This window comes from Aquarana catesbeiana, linkage group LG12 (assembly GCF_042186555.1).
Source record: "Aquarana catesbeiana isolate 2022-GZ linkage group LG12, ASM4218655v1, whole genome shotgun sequence".
Lineage (NCBI taxonomy): Eukaryota > Metazoa > Chordata > Amphibia > Anura > Ranidae > Aquarana > Aquarana catesbeiana.
In genome coordinates this window covers 206,352,662-206,370,111 of record NC_133335.1, presented here as the reverse complement: position 1 = coordinate 206,370,111, position 17,450 = coordinate 206,352,662, and the positions used below count along the sequence as shown (strand labels likewise).

General features: G+C 42.7%; 1 protein-coding gene across 1 annotated transcript in view; it reads left to right on the top strand.

Moving 5' to 3' along the window:
• The window catches only part of BPIFB6 (BPI fold containing family B member 6), a 58,689-nt gene that overhangs the window by 20,450 nt on the left and 20,789 nt on the right, over positions 1-17,450 (top strand). Inside the window, exons 6-9 of the mRNA XM_073607859.1 lie at positions 1,673-1,733; positions 11,616-11,707; positions 12,577-12,753; positions 16,446-16,499. Coding sequence (XP_073463960.1) covers positions 1,673-1,733; positions 11,616-11,707; positions 12,577-12,753; positions 16,446-16,499 — 384 coding nt within the window. The remainder of the gene's footprint in view (positions 1-1,672; positions 1,734-11,615; positions 11,708-12,576; positions 12,754-16,445; positions 16,500-17,450) is intronic.

Sequence of the window (17,450 nt, the reverse complement as noted above, 5' to 3'; positions counted from 1 at the left end):
CATGAATTTGAGACCATTTTCAGTGATTGGACAGGACCTCTATTTAATAATATGTAAATGCAGTTGGAGTCAAACTCCAAGCTCCATGCTCCAACACCCTCCCAGTTTGATGTCTTTATGTCGGTCACATGATGCTGCCGGGTCCCCCACCTCATTGCCTCTTCTCATTGCTGAGCTCAGCTTATGCTTTCTGATGATTGGACGGCTCTAGCATTGAATCAGCAATGAGCATAGAGACCACTGCTTCCACACAGAGAGAAAGGGTCCTTCTCTACAGCATGCTGGCAGTGAACAGACTTTGGGGTTGATTTACTAAAGTAAAATAGGCTGTGCACTTTGCAAAGTGCAGTTGCTCCAGAGCTTAGTAAATGAGCAGAAGCTCTTCTGACTTCCATCATCCAATCATGTGCAAGCAAAAATGCTGTTTTTTTTATTTTCCTTGCACGTGATTGGGTCCTCTTTGCAAGGTGAAGCTTTACCTCATTTACTAAGTTCTGGAGCAACTGCACTTTGCAAAATGCACAGTATATTTACTTTTAGTAAATCAACCCCTTTGTGTCTCTGTGCTGCTACTCATGGTTTTGGCAACTTTCTAAATAGGACCAACTGTAATGCCCTGTACACACGGTCGGACATTGATCAGACATTCCGACAACAAAATCCATGGATTTTTTTCCGGCGGATGTTGGCTCAAACTTGTCTTGCATACACACTGTCACACAAAGTTGTCAGAAAATCCTATCATTTTGAACGCGGTGACATAAAACACGTACTTTGGGACTATAAACGGGGCAGTAGCCAATAGCTTTTGTCTCTTAATTTATTCTGAGCATGCGTGGCACTTTGTCTGTCGGATTTGTGTACACACGATCGGAATTTCCGACAACGGATTTTATTGTGGGAAAATTTTATAGCCTGCTCTCAAACTTTGTGTGTCGGAAATTCCTATGGAAAATGTGTGATGGAGCCTACACACGGTTTGAATTTCTGACAACAAGGTCCTATCACACATTTTCCATCGGAAAATCCTATCGTGTGTACAGGGCATAAGCCTTTGTAAATCCTTTGCAATGATACACCTGCAATGTCTTCAGTCGATTTAGACTAAAAGTGCAACCAGAATTACCTTTAATCAGAAACAGTAAAAAGTATATAGTTAGCATATTGCCCCTTGCCTTTATATATACACGTTTAAGCCATACATGGATCACATTTTGTCCTATTTCACGGAATCAGTTGAATTTCGAGCAATGGGCGGACCTGCCAGTTCGGCAAAAGTCAATTTTCAATTTGACTGAGCCAGATGGAAAATTGTTGGCCCAACATTCACTGCATCCTATCAGATGTAGTCACCATTCTGGTATTCAGGTAGCCGCTGGTGCTGTGTCTGCCTGAATACTAGAGTTGGCAACATAGATTCTCTCATCTACACTGTTTAGTGTGAATGGGGGAATTGACATAGCTAGAGAAATCGAACTATGTATGGATAGCCCTAAATACTTTATTCACTATAAAGGGGCTACGCTGATTTTGTGGGTCCCTTCCTAATAAAACACTGGCCCGATGCATATAGGTATGCAGACAGAAAACATGAGCATAGCAAGTTTAATAAACAAATCATAAAAAAGAAAGGTCATCTATACATTTGTGATAGATTTTTCTTATATTCCAGGCTTGTCCAGCAGTGGATTACATACTCACTGAAGTAAATAAAAAGTTATGCATACAAGAGGGTAAGTAGTGACTGTACTCTTCGCTGGTTCTCATCCTACCTATTACACCGCTCCTTCAGTGTCACTTACAACTCTACTTCCTCCTCTCCTCTTCCTTTTTCCGTTGGGGTCCCCCAAGGTTCTGTTCTTGGACCTCTCCTTTTCTCAATCTACACCACCTCCTTGGGTCAGTTGATTGCCTCCCATGGCTTTCAATATCATCTCTACGCTGATGACACCCAAATCTATCTCTCCACCCCCCAGCTCTCTCCATCTGTCTCCTCACGCATTACCAACTTACTAGCAGACATATCAGCCTGGATGTCACATCACTTCCTCAAACTCAACCTATCCAAAACCGAGCTCATGATATTTCCTCCCTCAGGTGCCACTTCCCCTGATCTCCCTGTCAAGATCAACGGCTCAACTATCAACCCATCTCCCCACGCCAGGGTCCTAGGTGTAATCCTGGACTCTGAACTAACCTTTCGACCCCACATTCTATCACTATCCAAAGCTTGCCGCCTCAATCTCCGCAACATCTCCAAGATACGCCCCTTCCTAACCAATGTCACCACAAAGCTTCTAATCCACTCCCTGGTCATCTCCCGCCTCGACTACTGCAACTCCCTCCTCATTGGTTTACCTCTAAATAGGCTATCCCCACTTCAGTCCATCATGAACGCTGCTGCCAGGCTCATCCACCACACAAACCGCTCAGCGTCTGCTACACCCCTCTGCCAATCCCTCCATTGGCTGCCACTCAGTCACCGAATTAAATTCAAGATACTAACTATAACTTACAAAGCCATCCACAACCTAGCCCCTAGCTACATCTCTAACCTAGTCACAAAATACCAACCTAATCGTTCTCTTCGCTCCTCCCAAGACCTCCTGCTCTCAAACTCCCTTGTCACCTCATCCCATGCTCGCCTTCAGGACTTCTCCAGAGCCTCCCCCATCCTCTGGAATGCTCTACCCCAATCCGTCCCATTTTCTCCTACTTTATCCACTTTCAGACGATCCCTGAAAACTCATCTCTTCAGAGAAGCCTATCTGGCCCCCACCTAACAACTGTACATTTATCTTCTCAATCAGCACATCACCCACAGTTATTACCTCTTGTATCTTTTGACTTTCCCTCTTAGATTGTAAGCTCTAAGGAGCAGGGCCCTCTGATTCCTACTGTATCAAAGTGTATTGTATTTGTACTGTCTACCCTCAAGTTGTAAAGCGCTACGTAAACTGTTGGCGCTATATAAATCCTGTATAATAATAATAATAATAATAATAAGTAAGTAAGGATAGTGAGCAGTGAAATGAGAGTTCGATTCAAAAGCAAGCCAAATGCAATATGCTTTCAGGTTTTGGGTTAACACAGAAGACTATTATTCCCACAAAGGCTGCAGAAATGACAGTCTTAGTAAAAGGGAGCCCTGACTGCTGGGAGCATTGCATTTTAAAAAGATGGGCATGTAGGCAGGGGACACTGCACAGGTGCCACTGCACAGCAGCATGGGGAACTTTGCTTTACCTGCCACCAGGCCCACTACAGTGAAAATAATTAACATTTGAGTTGACACCCTATGTGGCTAGGCCACCCTACAAGACCCCACACCAGAAGGACCAGTAACATTGGTCTGGTCTTACCTGTCCCAGCACTAGACTACAGAGTCATGTGAGGTTATCCATGCAGAACATTAACTATCCTCCACCAGTTCTCCAGCACAGCACATTTGTTTTGCTCCAACCTGTAGGCATGGAAAGGGATGCCATTTACTAGCAAGGCCTCTCTTCTTCCATGGTCCAGGCTCCTGTTCCTGGAAATGCTTCGGACTGCAGTGACCCTACTGCTGAGAAGGTAAACACCACACTAGGCACCCTTCCAACTGTAACCTTCTGACACAGGCCACTATTATCCTCGTCCTGTACTGGCTGCTTTTCCTTCTATACTATGATGTTAATCACTTTCATTTATTTACACTTTCTTCCCCTTTTTGTATACATTGTGAAGGCATTCTTGAACTCATCTTCATTAAGTGACCAGACCAGACTTTGCAGAATAAATTATTTTGTTTACTGTAATTCATGCGATTAGTACAGGCATGTTACACATTCATTCCCATTACATCCGACTTCTCAGTAGCAATCACATTAATTACACAAAGGACATTCAACTTCGCTGTGCTATCGGCATTACTGACAGCAATAGTCTCCCTGAGGTTGCTTAGACCGTGACATTGATGCAGGCTGTATGATAACCGAGGCTGTAAATTGATTAAGGCTGTATAATGGTGTGCATACCTTGGGCTCAAACATTTCTCATACACGTGGCTACTGGCTAGTGGCTCTACACTTACCAGTTCCATCACAGGTGGACTCCTCCCTCTACTAGCAATCACATCATATGCTTTGTGGACTTAACTCAGTTTCCGTGAACCTAAAGGTGCCCCTATGCCCAGGGGAACACTCCCCTATATATCCTTACAACAGGAAGTGACCTTGCCTCCTGCTTCCTTAGCATTAATACACATGACTATGGTGAATACAGTGGCACCTGCTAACACGCAGGTTTCTGTGCATTTTAATTGGATGGTGGGTGGTGTGTCCTACCAGATACGGCACCTCATCCCGAGTCGAAGATCTCAAAAAATGGGGGAAAAGGGGATGATGGGATTATTGTGGTGCCACCAAAATTCAAAATTACTAGAATGATATTTTATATAAAATCATTTATTTTATTGATATCAAAAACATCTAAAATGTTTACATGAAAGAGTACAAAAAATATACAAAGCAAAAACAAAAACAGAAATACAGTTCAAATAAATGACCGTCACCAAAGATGTTGAGGGGTGATTATAGTCTTATGTTCCCAACTAGTTTCGCCAAAACATTGGCTTCATCAGGGGAATGTAGAGATGTACTGCAGAGAGTAAAACCACTATAATAAAGAAAAAATGCATTATTGGATCAACATAATCTTGTAATGCTGGAGGCAAGCCAATCGCATCGCATAGTGGTCAAATTGCCGCCCCCCCATATCCCACGGTCTTCCCCCCCCCCCCCCCCCCCACACACCTAAAACATACCATGCGGGCTCCAAAACGCAAGGGGGACACCACCAAGACACTGAGAATGGAAGTTGCACTCAGCCCAGTATTTGGCTACAGGGGAATTAAAAGGCGCCTAAAAAGAGAAGTATAGCATTTAAGTATTGAAAATTCTTTTAATTTTATTTAACAAAAGGGACCTAAGCCTCAATTATATACCCTAATTATATGCAAAACCAAGGCACTCAATGTTGCACAAGGGAGATTCACAGCGCAGTCAGTTCATATAAAAAATCGCATGAATGCGATCAAAAGGACTGTAAAATAGATTCAAGAGAGGGGAAAAAAAAGGTATGGGAAAAATGATATTGATACACATAAATATATTAGTGAATTTCAGATTTGAAGGACATAGTGAAATATGTTGGATATAGTGAGTAGGGCTTACCGAATACGCATTAAGTTAGAAAAAATGCATCCTATGAATAAGGTTCCGCCAATATCTTGGCTAAACGTTGGAACCTCCACAATGAGTCTTTCTGGTAACACCGGTTATTGTAGATGGTCTGAAAGTCAATGCATATAACAAAGGGACTGTTAGCAAGAAAGTTCAGCCAGTATAGCCATATGTGGCAATATAATGACAGATGCTTGCTGTGATGAAAAAAAGTTTGTTGGATCTATTACCTTTTACATATGTAGCCAGCTCCCCAGGATGGACCAACAGCAAGGAGATAAAAAAAAACACACTGAGAGCAAGGCTGCCTTTTAAAACCTCCACCTGATCAGCATGATATAAATCAGCTGATCAGGAGCGGACGACAGGCGGGCGGGGCACATGCGCAGTAGCCAGTGTCATTTGTCTACATATCCCATAAGTCTGAGCGTCGGTCTGGTCACATGGCGGCTACTGCCTGCGACATGATCGACAGATGGAAAAGTGCAACGGAAGGCTCCAGAGGAAGAACCCCACATCATCCAAGGGAGACAGAGGGGAGAGGAGGCATGAACAGGCGTTGGAACACCGCGATGGTCCTGGCCGAAGGGGCGGGCTGACAATAAAGCCAGCCCTTGGGCGTCCATGCAGCCAAAGGCTGTAGTGAAACAAGTTCCCAGATGAATGGGGGGTAAAAACACCCAGTGCATTGGGCCCACCATGGCACGCCCCAGGAGGGGGGGAGGGCAGAAGGAACAAAGGGAAGTCTGATGATTCAGACAGATCGGGGACATAGGTGGAGTGGCCCTGGCGGTGGACAAATGGTATCACCGCATTGGCCGCCATGCGATAACGGAGGAAAATGCCTGCAACAACACAAGTATAAATTAGATGACAAAATTGCATTAATATAATCGATATGGTAATCCAAAATTAAACAATGCATTAAGTTTTAACATATCTCTACATGAACTTAGGTCATCATATTATCAATAATTGTTTTTTTATATTTTATATTTTATTATTTTTTGTTTTTTATATACATCAAACTAATCCAGATATTTTAATTATGTATTCAATAAAAACAGGTAAGTTAACTTTATATCTGGATGTTGAAATAATTAATACAGTAGTCACTATATGTAGTTGCATACTGTATGTACGATAATTCCTATTACCTGTTTTTATTGAATACATAATTAAAATATCTGGATTAGTTTGATGTATATAAAAAACAAAAAATAATAAAATATAAAAAAACAATTATTGATTATATGATGACCTAAGTTCATGTAGAGATATGTTAAAACTTAATGCATTGTTTAATTTTGGATTACCATATCGATTATATTAATGCAATTTTGTCATCTAATTTATACTTGTGTTGTTGCAGGCAGTTTCCTCCGTTATCGCATGGCGGCCAATGCGGTGATACCATCTGTCCACCACCAGGGCCACTCCACCTATGTCCCCGATCTGTCTGAATCATCAGACTTCCCTTTGTTCCTTCCGCCCTCCCCCCCTCCTGGGGCGTGCCATGGTGGGCCCAATGCACTGGGTGTTTTTACCCCCCATTCATCTGGGAACTTGTTTCACTACAGCCTTTGGCTGCAAGGACGCCCAAGGGCTGGCTTTATTGTCAGCCCGCCCCTTCGGCCGGGACCATCGCGGTGTTCCAACGCCTGTTCATGCCTCCTCTCCCCTCTGTCTCCCTTGGATGATGTGGGGTTCTCCTCCTTCTTCCTCTGGAGCCTTCCGTTGCACTTTTCCATCTGTCGATCATGTCGCAGGCAGTAGCCGCCATGTGACCAGACCGACGCTCGGACTTATGGGATATGTAGGCAAATGACACTGGCTACTGCGCATGTGCCCCGCCCGCATGTCGTCTGCTCCTGATCAGCTGATTTATATCATGCTGATCAGGTGGAGGTTTTAAAAGGCAGCCTTGCTCTCAGTGTGTTTTTTTTTATCTCCTTGCTGTTGGTCCATCCTGGGGAGCTGGCTACAAATGTAAAAGGTAATAGATCCAACAAACTTTTTTTCATCACAGCAAGCATCTGTCATTATATTGCCACATATGGCTATACTGGCTGAACTTTCTTGCTAACAGTCCCTTTGTTATATGCATTGAATTTCAGACCATCTACAATAACCGGTGTTACCAGAAAGACTCATTGTGGAGGTTCCAACGTTTAGCCAAGATATTGGCGGAACCTTATTCATAGGATGCATTTTTTCTAACTTAATGCGTATTCGGTAAGCCCTACTCACTATATCCAACATATTTCACTATGTCCTTCAAATCTGAAATTCACTGATATATTTATGTGTATCAATATCATTTTTCCCATACCTTTTTTTTTTTCCCCTCTCTTGAATCTATTTTACAGTCCTTTTGATCGCATTCATGTGATTTTTTACATGAACTGACTGCGCTGTGAATCTCCCTTGTGCAACATTGAGTGCCTTGGTTTTGCATATAATTAGGGTATATAATTGAGGCTTAGGTCCCTTTTGTTAAATAAAATTAAAAGAATTTTCAATACTTATATGCTATACTTCTCTTTTTAGGCGCCTTTTAATTCCCCTGTAGCCAAATACTGGGCTGAGTGCAACTTCCATTCTCAGTGTCTTGGTGGTGTCCCCCTTGCGTTTTGGAGCCCGCATGGTATGTTTTAGGTGTGTGGGGGGTGGGAAGACCGTGGGATATGGGGGGGCGGCAATTTGACCACTATGCGATGCGATTGGCTTGCCTCCAGCATTACAAGATTATGTTGATCCAATAATGCATTTTTTCTTTATTATAGTGGTTTTACTCTCTGCAGTACATCTCTACATTCCCCTGATGAAGCCAATGTTTTGGCAAAACTAGTTGGAAACATAAGACTATGATCACCCCTCAACATCTTTGGTGACGGTCATTTATTTGAACTGTATTTCTGTTTTTGTTTTTGCTTTGTATATTTTTTGTACTCTTTCATGTAAACATTTTAGATGTTTTTGATATCAATAAAATAAATGATTTTATATAAAATATCATTCTAGTAATTTTGAATTTTGGTGGCACCGCAATAATCCCATCATCCCCTTTTCCCCCATTTTTTGAGATCTGTGCATTTTAATGTTGATTTATGTTGAAGTAGAACTAAAACTTTTTTTTTGATTTGGCACTCCTTGGTGCTGGAATGAATTAATTTGTGTGCATGAGTTACATCTTTCTGGCCCAGCCAATTAAAATGAACCTGGAAAAAGAGTGAGAGAATATACTGGCACCAGCGAGGGAGCAAGGATTGGAGAGTTTACTTCAAATTTAATGATTATAGCAAACTAATAAGATTTGTGCCCTCCTCAAAAGTCAGAGATAATCTCAGCTTAATTTTGCTTCTAAGCTTCTGGTTGGTTGTTTTTTGTTTAGGCCTTTAAAGTGGTTCTAAAGCCTTAAGGTTTTTTTTTACCTTAAAGGACAAGTACAGCCAAAGCTCGTTTGGCCGTAGTGCTCCTGTGGATCACAGAAGTGCAGATCGTTCTGCACTACTGGGACCTGTTTTCAGCAGACAGTGCTGACGGCTGATGGCTGAAGCTCACTGATGGCTAATCAGCGGGCTAATCATAAGCTAATCCCTTACCTAAGCCCGACCCGATCCAGAGATGTGCACAAAAGCATCAGCTCTGTCCACTGTCTCCCTCCTCATTGGGCAGATTGATAGCAGCGGAAGCTGTTGGCTTCCACTTCTGTCAATCAAATGCTGATGAGGGAGAGGGGGCGGGGCAGAGCCACCTGCTCTGTGTAAATAGACCCAGACAGGGCAGCTCAGGAGCGAGCATGCACGGGTGCCCCTATGGAAAGCGGGTTTCTGTGGGGGCACTTGCTAAAGAGAAGGGGCCTGGAGCACTGGGGGGGGACCCCAGAAGAAGAGGATCGGGCCTGCTCTGTGCAAAAGCTCTGCACAGAGCATGTAAGTATAACATGTTTGTTATTTTAATAAAAAAAAGAAGGTTTAGGAAAGGAAGTTTTAATATCAGTTGAAGTTTTTTTTCTGCTGTTGAATGTCAGTCCAGCACTAATGGTAGGGGCAGGCTTTAGCCTATAAGTTTATGGATAAATTGTACTCACTGGTTAACTGTGACCAGCATAGGTTTTTTTTTTTAAATGGCAGATGCATTGCAATTCCTCAATAAAATTGTAGCCTTTCCCCTTTTCCAACTTTACATTTTCATTGGTCTTTTATTGGACAAGACATCAGTGATTAAAGCAGAGTTCCAGCCTCAAAAAAGTTTTTTTTAAAAGTCAGCAGCTACAAGTACTGACTTTTAATAAGGACACTTACCTGTCCAGGGAGCCCTCGATGGCCGCCCCCCGAGGCCGGTTCGTCCACCGGCTCGGGTGCAGGTACCACCATTGCAACTAAGGGAAACCGGCAGTGGAGCCATTAGGCTTCACAGCCGGTTTCCTACTGTGCATGCATGAGGCGCTTTCTGAATGGCCACCTCGTCTTCTGGGACACACACAGGACCCAAGCAGTGGGGGAAAAGGAGGAGGGCTTGCTGCAGAAGAGGAAATGACGTACTTCGCCGGCCCGACTGGGACGGAAGTACACCTTTGTAAGAAAAAAAAGAAAAAATAAGATATATATCCGAAACCGGGGGGTTGGAGGGGTGGTCTTTAGTTTAAGACCTTCTTGTAAAGTTTGGTGGAACTCTGCTTTAAAGATGATTTGGTATGCCCCAGCTTCTGTCCAAAGTCCCATACTCACCTGTGTTTTAGGTAGTATAAAAAACAAAAAACAAAAAAAAAGCAAAATGCACACTATTGTTTCTGGGCTGTACTATGGGTAAAAACAACAAATAACATACATATATGTGGTATCGCTGTTAGGAGCAGGAGAATTTATTTAGCATTGCTCTTTGGTGGTAGGTTATGATAGTAACAAGATTTATACAGCTACATTAAAAAAAAAATATGATTTTTTTATTACTATTTTGGGTCAGTTTTCCTTTGATAATAATAAGAAATAAATCAGGAGCTAATCATTACCATTTACCACCAAATTAAAGCCCAATATGTCATGAAAAATACAAGGTTTAATCCACCTAGATGCACAAAGAGGTTTTGATGATATGTACAGTTCTACTAATACATTAGCCTTGTCCTGTCCTGTTCCTCTGTGATTGATGTGATTGTATGTGACTACTTGGTTTTTATCTGACTTCAATAAAGGTGTCTCAATGGAGTGTGGCCGTCTAGCCATTTATTGTTCTTTCTATAGTCAACCCCTACTCAGCTTGAGAAATCCTTGTGGTATCTAGCTTCCCTTCAAACCAAAGATATGTGTGTGGGCCACTCAGGCTATATGGGAATGAAATACTGTGCCCAACGCTGTGAGTTCTGGCTGGGAAGGGAACTTGTCTATTCTCCAGGCAATAGTAGAGAGTAACTAGGTGTTCCAGGAGCTGCACATTAAATCAAGACCTGCTGTATAATAGTGAATGGCAGTCTCAGCCTGGACCCCCACCAGGCCATGTCACCAACTCGGTTCACTCCACCCAGCGGAGCTTACGCATAGGGATGAGTAAGCTCTGGTGGCCAGATTGAAATGCGTTGGCGTGTGGGGGTCCAGGCTGAGACTGCCATTCACTAATATGCAGCAGGTCTTGACTTGGTGTGTGGCTCCTGGTACACCTAGTCATAATCTAGCTTCCCTTGTATGGCTGCCCTCAGGTTTCCATCCCTTGCAGGCACCCTGGCCAATATACTGACTACGGTCCCTACTCATCCTGAAGTATAAGCTCATAACCAAAAGTATTCCCCCATCATTCCCCATACAGAATGATAAGCATCCACACCAGGCTCTTTTTGAAAGGGTAATAACTGTACTGAAGAACAGTGGTAGGACATTCAGTCTTACTGGATGATGGCAGCACATTGCTTACACAAGTTATGGAAGTATTTATTAGGTGGAGAGAGACCTGTGCCTATGCAGAAGGTAGAACAGTGTCTTGACATTTATGCTCAATGAATGCTAAAAAATAAGACCCCACAGTTTGAAAGTATGCCAGGGGAGCTCCTACTGAGCTGGCACCAGATCTTATCATGGCTGTTAGTGAAGTCCAGAAAAAAAATCAGTTCACTGTTTAATCTGTTTGGAGGGTTTTCCAACAACCAACTCAGGGAGCCTTCCCAATATTATATAACCCATGATGCCAATGAGTGGGTGTCAGGAGGCCCAGGTGTGAAGAATAACCTTAAAGGGGTTGCACCCCCTACAAGGGGACTTGGCACTCTGCTAAAAAGATAAGCCTAGGAGTATTTCATTAATAAAAGTGTGTGTTCAATATTGGCGCTTCATGTCTGTGAGATGTATAATATTAGTACTGATTAAATGTATAATGCACTTATACTGTTTTTCTCTCCAGTTGGCTTGCCCATCGAAAATATTGGAAACCTCCACTATTTACTAGCTCCAGTACCTACACTGACTGGAGAGCATGTCGAGATGAAATTAAATGTAAGCCTAGCCTATATTTAACTTGTCATTATATTACGTGTGTGCTGATGTAGACCTCTGATATAGCTACACAAATACATCAAAGCCATGCAAGATCAGGCATATGCTGCAAATACAACTTTGTATTACAGGTGTATGGTTCCAATTTTAGTACATACAACTAATTTTGAGAAAATAGGAGAACCCTTTTTTTGCACAGAGGATGCCCACTTATTGCATTTCTAAGCTGACCATATACACTTAGATTTTTTAATTCGGCCTGCAGGAATAAAAAAAAAATCCAACAGCGCAGATTCCTCTATCTATGCTAAATAGGACTGATGAGCTCATGCTGCAGCTACTGTATTTTGCAAGCTGTCAGAATAGCCAAACTGTATTTGAAGTGACTAACAGTGACTTATCAAAGGTTGTTGGACAGGAGAGTGCCAACAGGGCCACGACAGAGCAAATCTTGGCTGCTTACTCAGGAACCACATGAAATTCGTTCCATGTATGGCATCTTAAAAGCCTTAATGGAATAGAAATTTCCCAGCATGCACTACATACTTTTGAATAGTTCTGTGTTGCAAATGGAGCAAGGATGTTTACTCCACTGTCTGATATCAAGATCACTTATAATAGTTGAATCTACATATCTGTTAATGCAATTGATTATAAATTATCTACATATCTGCAAATTGCAAGTAATTACAAAAAATATAGAACGGCAGGAACTTTACTATAACATCTTCATTGGAAGTTCATTAGGGTTTCAGATAGTAGAAAAATACAACAACTTGTATGTTTTTTTTATTTGTGGTGGACAGGTGCCTCCAGGAAAAATTTTCTTTTTTTTATTAAACACTAAACTTTTTTTTTTCCCTATGAAGGTTACTTTGCTTAAAGGAAAGGATGTTGTTGATCCTCCAGAGAGCACCAACAATCCCTTGGTTCTACCATCCAATCCACAAACCACAACACTTATTTTGAAAGCCAGCTTTCTTGGATATTTTTTTACACTTCTTCAGCAAGAAGGATTATTCGACTTCAAAACAACAGAAAATGATGTAAGAAACATGTTAGGAATCACAAAGCGGAAATGTATAACCTAGGTATTTTATTTCACTAAGGATCTGTTACTGAAATCCAGAGGAAATCCAGATTTTGTATTGAGAAGACTCCACCAGTAAACCAGAATAACTAAAGGGAAACCTTGGCCTTACCTTCAGCCTCGCAAAGTTGTATGGGCTTTTCTCCTGTACTGAAATATCTGATTTCACTGCACACTGTGAGCTTTTCACAGTGTTCATTAGAAGCTCAAGCTGGTCAGATAGAGCAAGTCAGATAGAGCACACATTTTTGTTCCTAGCCCACCCCTTTCATGCAGCGGATTTAGGTTTCTTAATAATGGAGGTTCAGCGTCGCATATGGGCATCACCAAGGGCAGTGTGCATGTGAATCTTCCTAGGAATGTCTACTTCTCCAGACCGACACCTATCAATCACCTGGGTGATCTGTATTAGGCTCCATGCACACTGGACGTTAAAATAACATTATTAAAACGCCAGCAGCTTTGCAGTGAGTCTTTCAACGTTTTTAAAGTTTTTGCTAGTCAGATAGTTTATTAGCACTTTTTAGCGTTTTTCCGTGTTAGCGTTTTTAGCGTTTTTTTTTTTTTTTCAATGGATCAAAAACGTTAAACGCTGGTGAGCCACGTTTTTGATCATTTATCAGCGTTTATGAGATTTTGGCATTTTTTGTGGTTAGAAAAACAACTCCTGAAAGCGATTGGCATTCAGAAAACAGCCCATAAACTTCACTGCTGATAAACATCCAAAAATGTCCATGTGTGCATGGACATAGGATAACATAGAGGGGAGTTTATGGGCTGTTAAAAAAAATGCCCAAACTCCCAAAAATGGCCGTTTATGAGCAGTGTGCATGGAGCCTTAGGATGGCCTTTTTGAAAAATTTATATATTTGACCAGCAAGCACCATCCCTGTCATGTAAAGTGTAGCACATGCTCTCTATGCTTCTGTCTATGTTCTGGTTTATTACAGAGGTACCACAATGAGATTATCATACAAGTTTTTCTAATTTGGCTGACTGCATTCCTCCAGAGGTCAGTTGGATGAGTTGGATGAGAATGTTTGAAGGATCCCATAAACATGAGATCAACATAAGATCATCTTCTGATGCAGCCATACCCTATTCTTCTATCACATCATCTTGCTTTGACTCTTATGCCGCGTACACACGGTTGGACTTTTCAGCTACAAAAGTCTGACAGCCCGTCCGACAGACTTTCGACGGACTTTTGGCGGACTTTCAACAGACTTTCTAACGACTGGACTTGCCTACACACGATCACACAAAAGTCCGACAGATTCGTACGTGATGACGTACACCGGACTAAAATAAGGAAGTTCATAGCCAGTAGCCAATAGCTGCCCTAGCGCCGGTTTTTGTCCGTCGGACTAGCATACAGACGAGCGGATTTCTGGGTCCGGCGGAGTTATGACGTAAAGATTTGAAGCATGTTCCAAATCTAAAGTCCGTCAGATTTGCGACTGGAAAAGTCCGCTGAAGGTCCGGTGAAGCCCACACACGATCGGATTGTCCGCCGGATTTGGTCCGTCGGCGTCCATCGGACAAGTCCGGTCGAAAAGTCTGACCGTGTGTACACGGCATTAGACTAGTTTATTATGTTCACTAAACTGTTTCTCAGTTGGGTTGCCTCAGCACCCTGGTGTACTGCCTTAGGTTGTCAAGGGTGTCATGCTTTGTCCTGTTTTTTCACACAGCATCATGCTCTTCCAATCTGAAGGGGCTAGAAGTCCATCTCTATAACTGCTCTGCCTCCTGCCCACTACCATACTGCCACTGTGAAAATCGGAAGGTTCGGCTCTCTTGCGAACAGAGGAGTGGGAAAAGAAACTGAGGATATGGGGGCTATGGAAATTATGTGAAAGGATGAGGGGGTCTTGGGACTTTGATGTAAAGGGGGAAAGTGGGGACTCTGATTGATGTGAAGAGGGGTGGAAGTGGGGACTCTGATATGACAGGGAGGGAATCAAGGACTGGGTTGTGAAATTGGGGGAAACTAAGTACCCTGTTGTGAAAGTTGGAGGAGTGAGGACTTTGATGTGGAAAGGGAGAAGTTGATGTTAAGGTGGGTAAGTGAGAACTTTGCTGTAAGAGGGGGGAGTTAGGACTCTGATGTACCAGGGAACCCCGTCTTAGACCCAGATGTCTCAAAGGCTGCTGTGACTGAAAAAAAATTGACACTGCACCAAACTTTTCATCAACTTAGAATGAAATTGCAGCTCACTGGTCTGTACTAAGCACTTATATTAGGCCCAGGCCCAGAAATTACCCACTATATGTCTATTCTTTCAAGAAGCCTTTTAGAAAAAATACAGAAGTTTAAATGAATATGACATATTAGATAATATATACATTATTAGATGATTGATAATGGATCTCTAACATATACATTCTTAATGTACTATAGGTAGCAGTGTTTGTCCGCTCTTGTTCTTATCGTAATTTTATTTTGTTTATTCTACTTAAAGTGATTGTAAAGGCATTTTTTTCTTGAAATAACAAACATGTCTATACTTACCTGCTCTGTGCAATGAAATTGCACAGAGCGGCTGCGAACGTCCTCTTTTCATGTCCGCTGCTAGCGCTCCTGGCCCCTCCCCTCTGTTCAGTTCCCCATGGGAAGCCACTTCCTATGGGTGCTGTCACGTACTGGTTTGGAGGCAGAGGTGCTGAGAGGGCTCCCCTTGCGGCTAAGTGCAACACACCCCTGGAGATGATACAGGGAGTGCAGTGCCCAAAGAAGCACGGTTTGCCAGATGATGCTGTAGTCAGGAGAGCTGATCACCAAGAGATGGCTGCAACAGACTGGAAGCACTTGAAGAGCAGGTGTGCTGAGGTGCTTAGTAGAGAGGAAACCGGGAGCCAGGCCAAAGGTCATATATGGTGGATCAGTCAGGCAGCGGGAACTGAAACAAGCAGGGGTCAAACACTGGGAAGCAAGCAGGAGCAGAGTCAAAAGTATAAGCCAGAGGTGAAACCAGGATATCAGGAAGCAGGGTCAAGGCAAGCCGGGTCCGTAACAGGAAGTCCAAGAATCATGGATACAGAGGCACAGGGAACACAGCGGAGCTGATGATAATCCAGCAACATCATGCTCTGAGCAGCAGGTTTAAATAGGCCAGTTGGCGCCAGCATCTGTCACGCCATTTGTGCGCACGCGTGTATGCCTGTTCACGCCGTTGCGCATCTTCGTTATCCATGCACCAGTGCGTACAGAGGTTCTCCATAGGCATCCTTGCTGGGTATTGGTAGCATTGCAAGTCCATTTCCCTGACAGGGGCACTCGTGCGTGCTCACACCCAAGCCCCGCTGCTGCATCCATTGACGCAGACAGCGGGACTCAGCCCTGCCCCCCTCTCCTTCGTCACTGGGTTTCATTGACAGCACTAGAAGCCAATGGCTCCTGGTGCCCCAGCAAAGCCAGTGAGGCCCGGAAGTGAGGGGAGAGAAGATATGCAGAAATGCGTGGCACTGGATCGAATGAGGGCTCGGGTAAGTAAAAGGGGGGGTGAGGGGGGATGCTGACACCTAAAGATGTTTTGCCTTAATGCAAAAAATGCATTAAGGTAAAAAGTGTTTAGGCTATACAACCACTTTAAAACATGGTGTTTTATGTGACAGCAAGGCTAAGAATTCTTTCTTGTTTTGTAGATTACAAATGCTGGGGCAATATCTACCTCTGTGTTAAGTGACGTTATTCCTGAGGTTAGTGCACTAAGAGTATGTGCGTGCATGATTTTAATTTGACATTCTCTCTCTCTCTCTCTCTCTTATATGATATATGGTCTTGCCCCCCACATTATTATGATTATGTTTAGTGATTGATCCATTGTTGTCCCATAGGGATAGTAACAGATTACCAAATAGGCAGAGTAAGCACAGGCCTATGGGCCCCATCCCCTGGCCTTGGGGCAACTGTTTAAAATAATATTGATTTGATCTTAAAAGAAAATTATAATGAAGCTTTAAGTTAGAAAAAGTGAATCAACTCAAAGAAAGGAAAACTTTACATGAAAGACTCTATAGAGGAAATACTGTATTAATGTAATGTATCCAATAATAACCTAAAGTACATAAATCATAGGCATCACATTGCAGTTTGTCTCTTAAAAGCTCATCTTCTTTCAGCTGTCAGTTTGTAAAAAAAAAATTGGTGCAACCTACATATATGTAATGTACAGTAGTGATGGTCATCTCCATCTAGCGTACAACGTGCACACTACTTAATTCAATGTTATCCCATTAGAGAGCGCACACAAGAAACCTCCAGAAACCTGCGAGGGGGGGTTCCAAGGTTTCGATTGCTTAGAGGCACTGCATAGAGAAGCAAAGAGGGAGTATATGCATTTTTTCTGTATAGAAAATGAGGGGATAAATCACTTATAAGGTTATGTTTGTTATCTCTGTCCCAGTGGCTTGATTTCATTTCACTTCCTATCCTGGAGATCCAAAAAGAGAACAAACATCTTAGAAATTAGGGCAATTCCAGTCTTAGACAGTTGTCACTAGGACATTTGTCACAATTAGATGATTCCTGTTCCCCTGTTATTCTTGTGGCAACACTAACATTTTGGATTTTCCATCATTGTCTGTCTCAGTGACAATGGCCACCTCACCAGACCAAATGTAGTCTACCCTTCAGCACTCTAGCCAAAA